This window comes from Thamnophis elegans, chromosome 1 (assembly GCF_009769535.1).
Source record: "Thamnophis elegans isolate rThaEle1 chromosome 1, rThaEle1.pri, whole genome shotgun sequence".
In the NCBI taxonomy this organism is placed as follows: Eukaryota; Metazoa; Chordata; class Lepidosauria; order Squamata; family Colubridae; genus Thamnophis; species Thamnophis elegans.
The window spans coordinates 172,981,710-172,999,472 of NC_045541.1; the positions used below are offsets into that span (position 1 = coordinate 172,981,710).

Sequence of the window (17,763 nt, forward strand, 5' to 3'; positions counted from 1 at the left end):
TCTCCAAAGGACCTGAGGGCAGGACAAGAAGCAATGGGTGGAAACTAATCAAGGAGAGAAGCAACTTAGAACTAAGGAGAAATTTCCTGACAGTTACAAAAATTAACCAATGGAACCACTTGCCTCCAGAAGTTGTGAATGCCCCAACACTGGAAGTTTTTAAGAAGATGTTGGATAACCATTTGTCTGAAGTGGTGTAGGGTTTCCTGCGTAAGCAGGGGGTTGGACTAGAAGACCTCCAAGATCCCTTCCAACTCTGTTATTCTATATACAGGGTGGGGCATAACCTTTTCCTAGGGGGTCACAGCAAGATCGACAGCAGTTTACAACTTCCGCGACACCTCATTTTAAAGCCCATAAAAAACTGAATTGAATGAGCTATTAAATGTTAAATTTGCTTTAAGAATGGCTGGAAAATTCGATTCGGAAGAACAAAGGATCATTGACAGAATAAAATGCATTGCCTTTCGAGAGGCTCGCGATGCTGGAGCCAGATCTCAATTCGCCAGATCTCAATCCGGCAGAGAACATTGGGGCCATAATTAAGGATGAAGTGGAAGCTCTGATGATTCAGGAGCAAGGTCAAAATCGATATTCGGTTGAAACTTTGAGAATGAATTTGGAAACTGTGTTGAAAAATCTGGAAAATCGAACGGAACTGTTTGAAGATTTGTTGTGTTCTTATCCACCTCGTTTGAATGCTGTTCGAAGGGCTAATGGTGGTCATACTGACTATTAAATCGTGTCAATAAACTCAGTTTTTGATGGGCTTTCGAATGGTGTATGAATTATTTGTGTTGTTATTACAAGTGTTGCTGTGACCCCCTAGGAAAAGGTTATGCCCCGCCCTGTATAGATTAATAGGGTTGTAAGAGTAAAAACAAGCACGTATAGCAGAAGCATGGAAATGTTATACATTCCTATCCTGACCACTGCCTTTATGTTCTTGTTTTGGGCCTTTCTGTGAAATACTGCTCTCCTAGATTAAGAAAGGCCTGCTGAGACAAGGTAAGATTTATGTGCTTAATCGGAGTCACCTTGGAACAGAGTGTTCACTTGTGTGTTTTAAATTCAGAATATCCAGCACTTCTACTGCATTATATGTGCCATCTGATATACATGAGAACTGACTGCAGCATGTTGCTAGAGGTACAGATACACAATGTTTTAGAACCAACGCGCTTCCAATCAAGGAAATAAGACAGAAATTGCCACCTTCTTTTACCCAACTGCCTTTTTCTGATTTTTTAAAGTGGAACAAATCCCTTAATTATTGACTTTAGTTTCTTGATCTTCTGAACAAAATTACCTTTCCAAGAGAGAGGGGTGTGTGTGTGTGTGTGTGTGTGTGTTGCATTTGTGCTGGTAAATAAATAAAGGGAGACTAGTATAGATCTATTTCAAGCTATTTAGCTCTCATCAGCTAGCCATACCCTTACTGGGATTTGAACCTGTGTTGTATTACATATTAGGCAGTTATGTTAGCCACTAAGCCACAGGCTCTCCTACTTTATCAGCTAGGCTAATATATATATATTGGACCTTAAGAGTTGCCTGGATTAATACTGGAACTTGCTTATCACATACAACAGTGAGTCTTAGAATTGTGGGTTCTAAGGACCACCCTGCATATCTTCCTCATCTGCCTCAGAACCGCTTCCAGGTCAGTGGACAATTTTGCAAAACTGATTTCACTTTCTACATCTTTCAGTTACTTCTGCTATGGAAACTCGGAACATGTTTGGGTGGGGGGGGAAGAAGAGGAAGAAGTATTGGATATGTTCACAGCCTGGAGTTATTTGTAAAAATAATAAAAGCGGGGAATGAGTGAATGAATAAATGAATGTTTCCTGTCAATGGGTTCTTTTGCGTAAGGGGCAGATACCTGTGTGGGTTCAATCAATAGGAGCAAGATGGACTCATAAATATTACCATATTTTGACCAAAGACAAGTAACAAACATTTCAAATCCAAAGAGCTGATGCTTTCCCAAATATCCAGACAGTTGAAAATCAATAATTGCTTGACTTGTATACACTCAGAAGAAGGTATTATATGTGGATGAACCATCACTCTGGCCTTGGTTGTTCACCTCAAAAAGCCCAATCTATGCAGTCCAACGAGACATGAATCTGAATTCCTCCAAACGCAGTTGAAATGTAATGAGCTCTCGTGGTGCAGTGGTTAGAATGCAGTATTGCAAGCTAACTCTGCCCACAGCCTGGAGTTTGATCACGATGGGCTTGAGGTTAATTCAACCTTACATCCTTCCAAGGTCAATAAAATGAAATTCCAGATGTTGGGGGCGATATGATAACATTGTAAGCTGTCTATAGAGTGCTGTAAAGCTCTTATGGAGTAGTATATAAGTCTTAAGTGCTATTGCTATATAATAAAGGTCCATTTAGTTCTATACTTTCCCTGAGAACCATCACTCTTCTAGCCCAACTCATCTCACAGGGCAGTGGTTGTAGGGAAAATACAAGAAGCACTACTGTATATGCCGGATTTTGTGTTAATCGAAATAAAGCTAAGATATAAGTCGGACAAATAAGCACAGCATCCCATTCATGTTCCCCAACAAATGAAATTCAGAGATGAGATACTGTTCAACTAGTCTATCATTGCTGTGATTTCACTGATTCTATTTTGAAATATCTAAATTATGACAATCTTGTTGCCAAAGTTTGTGGGCCAACCAGTACATTTGTGGGTGCAACTGAGTCAGTGGTGGGTTCCGAATTCCGTTCCACCCGGTACGGTTGGAACGAACCCGGCAGCGTCCACATGGACACATGCAGCACGCGCACGTGTGCATGTGTCTTAGCGCCACATGGGCAGAAGCACTGAAGACTTAAAAGACCGGTAAGGAGTTCGGGCGGGCAGGTGGGCCCTCCAGAGCACCATAACGGAACAGTATCCAGTGCTCCAGGCAGGCTCCGGTACGCCAGTACTGGGGCATACCGTCTGCAACCCACCACTGAACTGAGTGAACCCAAAGTGTGTCGAGGAAAGGCTCTCAACCTGACAACCACACATGTTTTTAATATTCCTTGAGCTTAATAGTTCAATCATCCCACAGGCCTTTTGTTCAACCTTGGGGAAGCAAGAGAACTGGATATCCTTCATCAAGGAACTTTACAGAACATTGTTTTACCTCAGTTCAAAATTGAAGAATATACAAATACCAAAGGCTTTTCCCCATTAATAGCATATTTGCCCCAAGGTCTCAAAATATATTAGTGACTAGCTGATAACCTGGTGTTGGTGGGTATTTAGGGGGAAAAATGTCCAGACCACACATAATTTCTAATGTTGGATTTTCCCCCTTATTAGTACCCCTTCTGGAGTACTGTGAAGCCATTACCATGGCAACTCCACCACTGTAAAGCCATTTTACAGCAGTACAGTAGAAGCCATTTTAAGGCACAACAGAGTGTATCTTAACATAACACCCCCCCCCCCAAGGGTTATTAGAGGTGTCTACTCCCACAGTATTTTTTTTTCCAGAGAGTAAGTCACCTGTGTACCAGGTTGGGTTGAAATTCCTCGAGGCGTTCCAGAGTTAATACTGTTACACACAGACAGACAGACAGATTATGTGCCACCTGGTCTCTGAGAAGCAACATTGCTGGAGAGAAGCCCACAACAACAAAGTACTTCCCATGGTACAACTGTCTTTTACATAAGACCTAGAAGCTAAAGACACTATGATATTTAATCTAGTTTTAGCCTGTTTCAGCAAAGGGTTTCTTTTTCCAAAATAACTGAAGAGAGGCAATGCCAAACTTGCAGTTGTGTATTTACTTATTGTCACCATCATTTCCTTTTGCAAATATTATCAACCCTACATTCCTTAAATATTTGCTCAGGGAATTCTTTCCCCTCCATAATTTTTCCCTTTTTGATATAATTTATATAAACAATAAAGACCCTGCAGTATTTATGCCATTCTGAACAATGAAAAGAGGAAAATTTCAGGCAAGCGTTTACAGATCTTACCCATTAATTCAGAAGCACTGGAAAATACATTTGGGTACTCTACAATATAATTTCAAGAGTTATGCCAAAATAATCATGATTCTTTTTTAAAATAATAATAAATTGATTCCTACACATTCTTTACTACCTGCATTTTACATTTCAAAACAACTGAACCCAAAGGACAGTAGGGGTTTTCTTCCATTTGGTTGCAGCATCTCTCGCAGGATGCCTTTGAACTGTTGACAATTATTGAATGTGAACAAAATCACAGATGGGACCTTGGAGGTCTTCAAGTCCAACTCCCTGCTCAAGCAGGAGACTCTCTACCATTTCACTGCACTACACACACACCACACCACTGCACACCAGAACAACTAGACACAAGGACAGTTTTTCCCCGAATGCCATCACTCTGCTTAATAAATAATTTGTCATTACGTACTAAGGCTGTATTACTACTATTCTTCTCATCCTTCCTAGTTATAACCATGCTGCTTGTATCTTTAAAATTTATATTGTTTTGTTTCCCAGTATAATTTGATCGCTTATTAGTAACCTATGACTATCACTAAGTGTTGTATCTTATGATTCTTAATGCATATATTCTATTTTATTTTTTCTTTATGTACACTGAGAGCATATGCACCAAAGACAAATTCCTTGTGTGCCCAATCACACTTGGCTAATAAAGAATTCTATTCTATTCGGACAGGTGGCCGTCCAGCCTCTTTTTAAAAGCCTCCATCAATGGGACACTCAAATAAAATAACCCAGTTATTATTATTATTATGATTATTATTTTAAAAAATAATTACTTATTACTTCCTCGTAGTCGCCAACTAGATTATTTTATGGGTTAGGGCCACCTGACCTGACCTGGGTTTCAAAACTCCTGGCGGTCATTAAACAGCAACAGAGAGAGGATTGGACAGCCGCTTGTTTGAAATAGTAGAAAGTCTCCTGTTTGAGCAGGAGGTTGGACTAGAACAGTGGTTCCCAAACTTGGCAACTTTAAGACTTGTGGACTTCAACTCCCAGAATTCAAATTAGGTGTGAGAGAAGTGAACCTGGCCAAAGGAGGACAGAGCTGGCCAAATTCTCCGCCTTCCTCTTTCACCTTTTCCAACAGGTGAACATCCTGTCCGTAGCCCAGAGATGTAATGCAGTGGTTCCCAAACTTGGCAACTTTAAGACTTGTGGACTTCAACTCTGGCTGGAGAATTCTGGGAGTTGAAGTCCACAAGTCTTAAAGTTGCCAAGTTTGGGAACCACTGGACTAGAAGACCTCCAAGGTCCCTTCCAGCTCTGTGACTGTGTGAACAAAACTCTCATTCCCACTTCGTGAAGAAAATAAAGCCAAAGGCTCGATTGCCCAGAGAATGAAGGTCACGTGTTCTTCGGGAGACCCCCCCTTTCTCCCCTGCGCCGACAGGACGCTGGCTGGGCGTGGCTAAGATAAAGGGGAGGGGCGTGCGGAGGTATTTAAACTCAACGGTCTCTTTCGAGGTGGGGGGGCTGCGCGAGCGAGCGGGCGGAAGAAAGCTGAGGGAAAGTTAGCGCCTGACGGGGCGAAATAAATGCGCGGGTTCTCTGGGGTGCTGTAACCGGGGAGAGGAAGGCTGAGAGATTGGCTTCTGACAGAGGGAAGACATAAGTGCCTGTGTGTGCGTGTCCTCTGAGATGCATATGGATATGAAGAGGAGATGTCTTAAAAGCATGAAAACTTGGTGGGTGACTTTCGCCCAGTCGCTCTCTTGTCAGCCCAACTAGCCCCACAGTGAGGGAAATAGGAGAAAGGAGTATGAGGAACGTTTGCCGTCTTGGGTTACTTAAAAAGTAATAACGGCGGGATAACAAAAAAATCGTCCCCCATTTCATTAAGCATTTAGAGGGTATGAGGGAGCGTTGACTTGGTTCATTATGGCGGGATCCACGTTGTGAGGCGTGGCTGCTTTTTGACCTGAGAAGCCTGTCATAAAAGACTATTTGGGAAGGAAGCTGAGAGGAGAAAAACGGGGAAAGTGGAATAGGAGGGTGGGTGAATTAAGGAATGGCTGGTGGGGAACCTTAGCAGGGGAAAAGAAGAGTTAGGTAGAGGGTGAAGTCTGAGAGGATAGGATAGGATATAGAATAGAATTGGCCAAGTGTGATTGGACACACAAGGAATATCTCTTTGGTGTATATGCTCTCTGAACATAAAGAAAAATAAAATAGAATACATTCATCAAGAATCATAAGATACAACACTTAGTGATAGTCATAGGTTACTAATAAGCAATCAAATTATACTAGGAAACAAAACAATATAAATTTTAAGGATACAAGCAACATGGTTATTTATAGTCATAACTAGGAAGGAAGAGAAGAATAATAGTAATACAGTCTTGGTAGGTAAAATGTCTGTGAATTTAGGAATCACTGGTGGGGGGACCTTACAAGGGGAAAAGAAGAGAGTTAGGTGGAGGGTGAAGTCTGAGAGGACTTAAGGTCAGTATAGAGAAAAGGGTGAGAGGAAATCCCAAAGGTGTTTTTTCAAGAGGCGACTGGATGGTGGGGAATGGAAGGATCCAGTCAGAGCTGAAGAAGCTTCTTGGATGAGAAGCCAAACTTCTTAAAAACAAAACAAAAAACAGAACGTCCAGTGGCCTCTTAAAAAAGCATCTTTGGGACAACCATGACCTGGAGGAGTGAGAATCTCCATAGACATTCAGTGAGAGGAAGGGTGGAGGAAGAAGAGAAAATAAGAATACAAGTGCCAATTCAGGGAGTGTTACTATCCCTCTAAGAACATGATATCACAGGAATGTTTAAATTGAATTTATATGCTGCTTCTCTCACTTATAAGGTGGGTGGTGGGTGGGTGGGTTTACAGACACTAAAAAGATAAATATAAAAGTTAAAAAATTGAAAGCTATATATATATATGTTAGTAATTGAATACTGGCTGAGGATGATTTTAGTGGTAGTCCTATACCATATATCTGCGAAGTGCCCAGAGTGGAGGAAAATATTTATGGTATCACAGTGCCTCCAATTTGAAGTTTATTTTCTGATATGAAAAATTGAGAGGAGAGTAGAATTGCCTGGAGATACCAGTAGAAGGAGGAAGAGTTTACTGGCAGAGAATTTGGAGTGGTTTACTGTAGAAAATGGGTATTTATTCATTTTCAGGTGGAGAAAGTAAAATCCTGAAAGATAATGAGTTGGAATTGGGAACTAGAATTTAGAAATAGTAGATTCCTCCCTCCCTCCCTCCCTCCCTCCCAATAAAGGAGTTGATCAGCAGATAAAACTTTAACATTTAAATTAATATTGTAGAGCAAACTAGTGACTGTTCCTGTGTTTGTTTCTGTTTTGGACTGTGAAATTCCATGAACTCAGTGCATAGAATGCAACAATCTAGTTGAAATCCATGGGCGCTACAGCTGCTTTTTGTCTACTAATGCTTTGTGGAATAATTCAGCAGGATGCAAGCAATCTTCTAAACATCATACCAAGAAAAACAATGAAATACCAGTGTAAGCATCTTGTTGAATCTATTATTAAAAACTGTACAGAAATATGTGTCCAACAGGACAATTTCTTATTAAATATGGCTCTCATCTCCTATGTATTAGCTATTGAAATTCAATGGAATTGCTTTGTCCAAATATAACCATATAGGGCAGCCTCTTTACGATAAATAAAAATTGAATAGTTATCTTGCATTAATGTATAGTTTGTGAATTTTCAAAAATATCTGGTTTATCCCTATCAAAATCTGGGCTAGACTGATTTTTGAGCCAACTATAATATAATGCATATATCAAGAGCTCCTGAAACTTTATAAAAAGACTTATCCAACTTTCCTCAAGAGGAAGGCTGAACTTCTTTCAAGATTATATTTTTATGCAAAACTTTGAGGTTTAGCCAATAAAATACCAGTAATTAAAGTATGTGGTATCAATTTTCTTTTTGTACATTTATAAGCCAGTTTTCCATTTAAAAGTGCCTGTGGAAGGAAGTCCATACAGTGGAACCTTGGGTCACAAAAGCTTCTGATTACGACCAAATCAGGTGCCGACCAAAAAATCCACAAAATATTCAACTCTGGTCGCAAACACATCCTCGGGTGATGATTAAACACAGCCATGGAAATTTCCCCTTCCATTCCATTTTTTTTGTACGTGCATGCGCAGTCTCATTTCCAGACATGACCAAATCAGATTGCAACCGAAGTCCTGGAACGGAATACGGTTATGACCAGAGGTTCCACTGTATGTGGAAACTGAAACTAGAAACCAGTTTTTTTTTAAGCCATGTAAAGATTTGATTGTATTCAGGATCATATTTAACAACACCAAAGATTTAAAGCATTCCTTTCTTTTTTTTTAAAGCTGAAAATATAAAGGTATTTGAAAAGCAAGGACTGTCCAATTTTTCTACTCTTTTACTGAGTGAAGAAACAAATATTTTATATGCTGGAGTCAAAGATTATATCCTTGTTTTTGACTTAAATGACATTTCTAAAGAAATATCCAGAGTAAGTATTCTAAAATTCTCATGTATCTTTCTCCTGAAAACTTTTGTTTACTTTCAATAAAGTTCTTTATTTTACCTGACACTATTTATCCCTGTAATTTGGTAGTGCCTACTCTAACCAACAGAAATTCCCTGTAATAGCAGAGACCTTTCTTTCCTAATCCCATTGGTAGGAAAGCTTTAGCAAAGTGTAATTTTAAAAAGTGCAAAGCATATCCTCAGTCACTGAGAAGTGGAACCTCTTGAAAATATGAATCTAGTATACTATAAAACTCTTGCCTGATGAAACAGTGCATCATGGGGCAAGAAGAAGAAGAAGATAAATGTGCCTCCCATGGTTTTTATCCCGAAAAGGAATATTGACTGAAAGGGGCCCGGCCTATTCCAGGGTGGGGGAGTAGGATAAGGGACTTGACTGGCACCTGTCACTCCACACCAGCCTTCCCACTAAATATTTAAGCCAAATGAGACATTTAGTCTGATATTGTTGGGTTGAAAACTCAGTATTTCATACTTCTTTTTTAAAAATTTTATTAGTTTTATTACAAAGAAACACAAAAAGAAAAACATCATCTTTCATTACATCTTGTAGAAAGCGTATCCATTGGTCACAAGTACATTTCGTGCATTCTATCCACAATCACATATATTCCATTCAGTTTAAATTGTATATGTTAAAAATTTATATATTTTACTATCACCATACCACAATTTTCATTTATTTATTTATTATTTATTAAACATATTTATATGCCGCCCAATCCCGAAGGACTCCGGGCGGCTTACAAAAAATATAAGAAAAAACACATAACGATAAAGAAAACAATTTAAAAACAACAAACACACTCATATATTCATTCTAGTCGGGATTTAGTTAAGATTTCAAAAACACAGCCACCTGCTGGCATATATTTTTTCTTCCCACAGTTCCAGTCAATCAGCCATATCTTTATAACTTTATAACATATTCTAAGAAAAAAAAAGTCAATTAGTAGGACATCTAACATTTCCTCTCTCTAACATATCTATTATTATTATAGTTAACTAGGGTAGTAAAAAGGTAAAAATAGAAAAAAAAAGATCAGTCCATAGACTACAAGCAGGGAGACAGGAAATGTTGCAATTACTTCAATCCACAAAACATTGTTACTAACTAGAGCAGGAAATCTTCTAGTAGCAGTCCAATAAGTGTCAAATTCGCCGCTTTATTCTTACTTTGAGGACTAGTTTTTATTTTTTTTAAGAAAAAAAGTTTCTTAACATGGATCTTAAAGTAAGAAAAGAAAAAAAAAACCTTACCAGATGGAACGCTTTCGCTTCGTCTCTTCCTTCAGGAGCCGCCTCCGACTATGCCAGCCCAGGGGCTGCCTGTTTGTCTTCAGTTGGAAGCACTACCCTTGGGTCAAACAGGGACTTTGCGATGTCCCTGTGACCAGCAAGGCTTTGGCTTCCCTGTCACTGTCTCTTTGGGACGGTTTAGGTCCTACCGGACCATCCAAGGACAAAAGTTTCATCGACGGACCCGGACTGTCGGGTCCGTGCGATGTGTTGGCGCAACGTTGGCTCCTCCCAATCTGTATTTCATACTTCTTGATGCAACACAAGTGCACCAAGCTGATGACATTAGGTTACTGACTGGAGATCCACAACCTGAACATTCATACCTGGTCATACTTCCTGCTTTGATAGTTCCTATTATCACCTATGTTCTATTGAACAGTTTCCTGGCATCTTTCCACTAAACCTGCTGTTTGTGAGAGAGCCAACGAGCTGTCATATCCTGTGCTGAACTTTGTGTAATTAAAAGTTTTTGGAAGTAATTACGATAATACCACTTCTATTCAAGAAGCAAAGAGATGGGACATGCAAGATTGATGGGAGATTTTTTAATATCGCTGGGAAATACTTCAATCTCACTGGAAATCAAAACTTTTAAAAATGTCTAAAAGTTATTTCAGATATTAAAATATAAGCATTGTTGCTGATGAAGATAAATTGCTGTAGAGCAGGGATTTCAAACTCTGTTTCATTGAGGGCCATATCAGGATTGTGTTTGATACAGTGGGGGGAGGGCTGATGTGTGTGTGTGTGGCCAGGGTTGCCATAGCCAATACAACATCACTCGTGTCAGTGGGCCCTATGGGGGCCTGAATGTTCTTCCAACGAAAAGAGGCTCCCAAGCTCCATTTTCAGCTGTGACGGCCTTCTGCAACCCTCTGAAAACAGAGCTTGGGAGGGCTGCCCGTGAGCCAGGCCCCATGAGCTAAACCTTCACTGTTTCCAGTGGCCCCGCGGGCCAGATCTAAGCACCCTGTGGGCCGGATCCGACCCCCTGGGCCTTGAGTTTGACACCCCTACTATAGCAGGAACTCCCCCCCCAAAAATTTTTTTTGTAAGGAAGAGAGTTCTAAATAGTATTGCAAAGTACAAGAGATTTGCCATTTCACCAACAAAGAATGACATAATATTCAAATTTGTATAGAGATACAAAGGACTTTTCTTTAAGCACAACACTTCAAACAGGAATTTAGAATATCCATTCTATTCCCGGCTAAGTGTTTCTACCTGAAGCATATGTTTCTCTGCTTCAGTTACTTTGAGTTCCAATTCTTTGGGCTTTCACACATTATTCAGAGGTTTTTGGGGAGATTAAAAACCTTACTCTTTCTTAGTTTCTCTTCATCGACTTCTGAAAGGAAGTTCTCTTCATTTTGAGAAGGCCAAAAATCTTTATTAGTAGAGGGAAGGACAGGAGTAATCTGGTTCTGAGACAATGTGAACGAGAGCCATCTCTCACTCATGGAAAGTATAGAGACTGGCAAGCAGACTATATTATAATAATCACAGCCTGATTCAATGCTGGCGAACCACCCAAAAAAATCAAAACTATTTTTTGCATTTCTTTTAGCTTCCATTGGCTGATCCCTGCCACTATAATTTCTGTTCTAAAATGCAATTGGCACCATGTAGCTCATCTCAGTAACTGACAGAGAAGTTATTTTTTAACTAGATTATCTAGCCTAATGACTGCTCTTACTGGCAGTAATTGTCAAGGTTTCATTTGCTATTTGGTCATTTATTGCTAAAATACCAGAAAATGAAGCTGTCTCTGCCCAAACAGGAAATTAGAGGTGAACTGTTTTGTTGGGCATTATATTTCTATTGATTTTGGCTTGGTTCCTTAGTTTTGATTTTAAATGGTTTCGACCTAAGGCCCTTCATTATTTGCAAATTACTATCTCAGGCTTCTGGCAAAAATCTCCTACCGTCTCTCATTGAGGGGGAATGAAGGAGCAGGCAGAAAAAGATAATCTTACCTATTTGTTCTTGCCAATTGCCAATATGCATCTCCCGAGCTCTTGGAACTCCTACAGTACTACTACTGGGGGGGAAAGCATGGCCACATGAGACTCCACCCCTCCTGGGTTTATAGGATATTGTTTTTCCCCTTTCCCATCTCTTGGCAATTGTCAGAAAGAGAACTAGAGGCTGATACAGAAATTGGAGCAGAGAGGCACAGCTGAGAGATAAAACTACCATAGATTAAAAAAATTGTTTGCCTCAGAAAAATACTCATCCCAGCCATTTCTAGTCTAAGATCATTGGGCCTGATATCCTGGCCCTAAAATCTTAATACTTGGATTTTATGTATTAATCATCCTATATACCATAGGGTATGCCTAACTGAAGGAACTGGCTAGAAGCAATAGCATTGGCTCAGCACATTTATAGAAGATTTTAATATGTTCATTTGCCTGTTTTGATTCCTAGGTATCCTGGTTTGCTTCAGAGGATAGTAAGCTTCAATGTCTTCGCAAAGGAAAAAGCAAGGTGTGCTTTGGTGTAAATATTAAATTGATTCTGGGATAGAGTGTGGTTAAGGTGACCAGATTTTCAGATTGGTAAAGAGGGACACCTTTGACCGGGGGGTCGGGGCTTGATTAAAAATTTTATACGGAGCAACAAAATTTTTCATACAACGCAAAAATAGTATTGTAATATATTTTTTATTTCAACATAACTACAATTTACAAATATAAATTGTAACTGTTGCCAAACATCAAAATTTTGATCACGTGACCATGAGGATTCTGCAACGGTTGCTAAGTGTGAAAATGGTCGCTAAGTGTGAAAAATGGTAATCAGTCACTTTTTTCAATGCCATTGTAACTTTGGTCACTATACCAACTTTCTTGCCACAGTTCTTAAGTGAATAACTGCAGCTGATAAATTAGTAACATAAGTGAATCTGGTTTCCCCATTTGACTTTGTCAAAAGGTGATTATATGACCCAAGAACACTGAAACCATCATAAATACGAATCCGTTGCCAAACATCAAAATGTTGATCACATGACCATGAGGATGCTGCAACGGTCGCTAAGTGTGAAAATGGTCGCTAAGTGTGAAAAATGGTCATCAGTCACTTTTTTCAATGCCATTGTAACTTTGGTCACTATACCACCTTTCTTGCCACAGTTCTTAAGTGAATAACTGCAGCTGGTATTTTGTATTTGGATAGAATCTTTTTTTAAATAGTCTAAGACAATTTAAAAAAAGAATCCACACAGAATGAATTGAAGTAAAACATTTCAAACTATTCCACACAGAATAAATTGAAGTAAAAGTATTTTTAAAAATTCTATGTACAATATATTTCAAAGTATTGTGCATAGAATTTTAAAAAATGGTTTCATTTCAATTTATTTTGGATACTCTAGGGTTAAATTGATTTTAACAATTTCATTTACTGAGAAGAAACCTGAAACCTCAAACAGAAATTATTTGGGAACGCTAATAAAATAGTGGGGGATTTGATGGGAATAGTCCTTGTAAGTGATGACCAGATTTGAGCCCAAGGGAGGGGTCAAATGCATCATCAGCTTCAAATCCCTTTGCACCCACAAGAGATCCAAGTCCAGCCCACCTTGAATTCCATTGATTCTCATCTCTCGCCAATTTGCTTCAACTGTTAGTAATTCAGATTCTTGTAGAAAGTTTAAGCTTGCAACAAACCTGTGTTAATTTAAACTGTCTGGACTCCTGATTTCCTGTGTTTGACAGTCCAACCTGTCAAACTAGTATCTGTGATTGGCCAATATATAAAGGAACCTGCCTTCAGCAGTCTTGTAAGTTTTAGAAAAATTGTTTATTTAGAAACTTTATGTGGGAACAGATCAGAACCACAAATTGTACGACTTTTTGCATTGCATACCCAACTTCATCCAGCAAATGTAAAGCATCATTGGCTAATCTTTGGTGCATTTCTCTAATTGTATTGCTATATATAAATGTAATATATAAATAAAATATCACTTTTTTATAATGAAGTCATAATAAGAATCAATATGATTTTAACTCCTATTTTATTTATTTTAAATCCTATTTTATGCTGCATCTTGAAATAGAACATGTCCGAAGAAAATTCATTACCAAATATATAATGTGAAAATGAAAAGACACAACATCTCTTTATGTGTGTCACTAATTGAGATGTCTTATTGTTTGCAGCTCATGAACTAATACTTTGCATGAAAAAGAAGGAAAGGTTAATTTCAGAATGCAGGACAAATTTGTTAAATACAAATAACATAAGTAGATCTGTTCGTCTTCCTTATATTATTAACTTTTCTGTCTGATCAATACATGTCCAGCTTTGCTAATTTATTTTACTTTTAATTTTCTTTTCATCACCCCTTTCTTTTTTTTATTTTGTTAATGTAGTTCCAAAACAGGCAAATCAGTTGTGTTTTTTAATTTTACTTAAATGACTAAAATAGTAAAAAATAAAAGCATAAGAAAAAAATTACAAATCTGGAATTCAAAATATTGAAGAAATTATCTTTCAAAATCAAATTATTAAACTCTAGCTTTCTTAGAAGAATAGAAATGTCTTAGTCTGGCATTGGATATACATACAGCAATGAATGTACTAGACATACTATATTTTTCTGAAGAGGATATGCTATATTAAGACCAATGAAGCATTGGCATGCCATGATCATATCGACTAATACCTGTTATTATCCATCCATTTATTAGATAAATTATAATTGATGTAAGGCTATCCCTATCTAGACAGATTCAGTGCTAATATGTCATTTTAAACTGATAAAAGACACTCCAGTTCATTATCTATGTTTATATTGACAATAGTGAAACCAAGAACCACTTAATTGATGTGAGTCACAACCATCTCTAGAATACATAGACTCAAAATAGTGAAAGCAGTGGTATTCACTGTAAAATATTATGCAAATGAAAGTTATACTTTAAAGAAGTGGAAAAAAAGATTGATTCCTTTGAGATTTGATGTTGAAGAAGATTCCTTAGAATTTTCAAGAAAACAAACAAAGATTAATTGAACAAATCAACCTAGAATTGTCCACTCAAATTATCCTACTTCAAACACATTATGCAAAGATCTATCTCTCTGAAAAAGACTTTAACATTGGGAAAGGTAGAAGGAAAGCAGTAAGCTGGATAGATACAGTTATAATGGTAAAGGATACACTGTTGGAAAACATGAAAGACACATCATCTTGGGAAAAATCCATCTGTGTGGTCACTAAGAGTTGACAGTGGCTCGATAGTCCTTAACTTATTCCTTATTCAGGTGACAATTCATTAAATGGTCTACTGTGTCTGTCATCTGGATAACTAAAAAGGAGAGATGGATCTCATGTGTATTGATAACAGGTTAAGCTATTTTCCCTGCCAATTTTCCCCAATGGTTTCTTGCAGATTCAGTATAACCCAGGGAATAAAATAAAACTGAATTTAAAGAATCAATGGAACAGCTTGCCTTCTGCAGTTGTGGTGCTCAATTATTGGAGGTTTCCAAGAAAATATTGGCCAACAATTTGAACACGATGGTATAGGGACTCCTGCCTTGGACAGGGGGTTGGACTACGATAGAAGATCTCCAAGGTCCTTTCCAGCCCTATGATTCTAAATGTGTAACACAAGGAAAAAGAACCAGAATAATTATCCCAAAACATCTATTGGAAATAGGCAGCAGAGTGGGAATAGAATTACTAAATAATTATTTAAATTCAATCAATTAAGAAAGGTCAATGAAACGGGTACCAAATATTGGTGTCATTAGTTCACTCAGACTCCATGTATAAGTCAGTAGGACCCCATGAAGATCTGATCTGATAATGTTTAATAACAAAGAAAATCCAAAAGGAATGTGACCCCCCCCCCCCCCAAATTGTAGGTCAGATAATAAATCAGAGTTGCAAAGAAGGCAGACAAATCTTTGGATTTCATCAATAAAAATGTAGCTTCCAAATCATGAAAATTAAAAATTTTACTTTATTCTTTCTTGGTCAGACCATACATCAAATAGTATGTCCTGCTTGGGGTACATTTTATTTTAACCTCCATCTCCTTAGAAGACATAACTGTCTATTTGACACTTCAGTACTACTTTAAATCTATAGCTTTAAATAAAAGAAAATATCCATATTGAAGACAATTTCCTCATCCCTGGTGGTCTTTGACAGGAAATTTCTAATCTTCAGTTTCTGGAATTTCCAATGAGCCCATCTAACTAAAAGTTTTCTATAATTTTTGAAAACTCTGGCTCCTATTTGAGATGTAATTTTCTGCAGTCAGCTGTTAATCTTGAAATTTGACAGTTGTCCTCCCAAAACACAAGGCTTCTTAGAATCTTCAAATAATAAGTTTAATTGGGCTTTTGAACGCATGCGCTAAAATAAGCCCTCCCCTGAAAATAAGCCCTCCCCAAAAATATTGCAACACAGCAGCAGCCATGAGGTGACCACTCTAGCTGCCTCCTGCACCTCAAAAATAATGAGACCTCCTGAGAATAAGGCCAAGTGCTTATTTCAGGGGAAACATGGTAGTTATCGACCCTTCTATCCCTGACTGATAAGTTGGGCCTTAAGATAAAGACTAATTTCTGCAGACCAATAGTTCTCTTCCCTAAATAGTCCTCATTGGGGGAAAGGCTGAATGTTTCTTTCAAAACTTATTTTACAGTTCTGAAAAGAAAACAAGTGCTCCCTCTGTACATCATTACCCTCTTCTTAGTTCTCAGATACTCTTGTGTTATGGACTACTGGAGACTAGTTATCTCAGGAGAAAGAGATATGAGCTGAAGTTGGTGTCTGAAGTCTTGGAGCAATTTTTTCATTAGATTGGATTAGGTTAGAGGAAGTTTGGAGTTCCTCCTTTTTTTTGAAAGTGAATGTATAAGACTGATAGTCTTGTATATTCTATTAGTTTTGTCTGATATACATGCTCTTTGAATTCAAGACAAATAATCTGTCTTCAACAACAGTGAACTGATTGGATTGCAGTGTTAAAGAACAGTGTTTGGTTGTGTGGGGGTTAGTGTGCCATTTCAGTAGTGGTTAATAGATGGGCTTGACTAACAGCTAATAATGAAGAGATTGTATTGTCCACTTAGTACTGTATCTAAAAATGTAGGGTCCTTGGTGCTCTTTGAGCTTGCTTGTTTTCTTGCAGACGTTTCGTTATCCAAACTAGGTGACATCATCAGCGCTAGTAAGGAGTATTGTGTGCTGTCAGTTTATATTCTGGTGACTTACCCTGTGAGCATTGGTGGGGGTGGTCTTAGCGATTTTTTTGCTTGGGCTGTTTACTGTTTGCTCTCTGGCAGTTTCTTGATTGGGGTTTACTTCTCCTTTACTGGTAACTAAACATTTATGCTCCATGGCTGAGGTTGGTTTCTTATGGTAGCATCCAATCTTCTTTATTCTTGGTCAAATACTATCACTAGTTATCATTTCTTTACAAAGCGCTATAAAAATAGGATTTTTTAAAACATTGGGGCTTGATAAAACATGCTCTTCAATTACTGAAGTAGTATTTGACTATTACTAGTATTTTTGAATGTCTTCAGTAACGTGGGACCATTTGAGAAGATAGGAATGGACAGTCTAAACCAGTGTTTTTCAACCTCAGCTATTTTAAAATGGCTGAAAAAAATCTGGGATTTGAACTTCACACAAATTGTGATTAAAAAAACTGGTCTAAATCAACTGTTCCCAACCATTTCTAGATTTCCTTTTTGGAGTCAATTGAAGAATAGCTTCAACATTGTTAATTTGGGGATAAATGACTTTCTAACGCATCACATCACCAAAATGTTTCACTTCTGACTAGACCCATATAAACATTGGAAGCTTGACCGTCAAACTTCCTTTTTTAACTAATTAAACATATGGTTTTAAACATATTAAGTGATCCTGCCAAGATTTGCTGA

General features: G+C 38.1%; 1 protein-coding gene across 1 annotated transcript in view; it reads left to right on the plus strand.

The window, feature by feature from the left end:
* The first annotated feature begins 8,176 nt into the window (after positions 1 to 8,176).
* Positions 8,177 to 17,763, plus strand: part of LOC116506551 (semaphorin-4E-like) — a 45,170-nt gene continuing 35,583 nt past the window's right edge. Inside the window, exons 1-3 of the mRNA XM_032214350.1 lie at positions 8,177 to 8,240; positions 8,361 to 8,506; positions 12,277 to 12,336. Of these exons, the coding sequence (XP_032070241.1) occupies positions 8,177 to 8,240; positions 8,361 to 8,506; positions 12,277 to 12,336 (270 nt within the window). The remainder of the gene's footprint in view (positions 8,241 to 8,360; positions 8,507 to 12,276; positions 12,337 to 17,763) is intronic.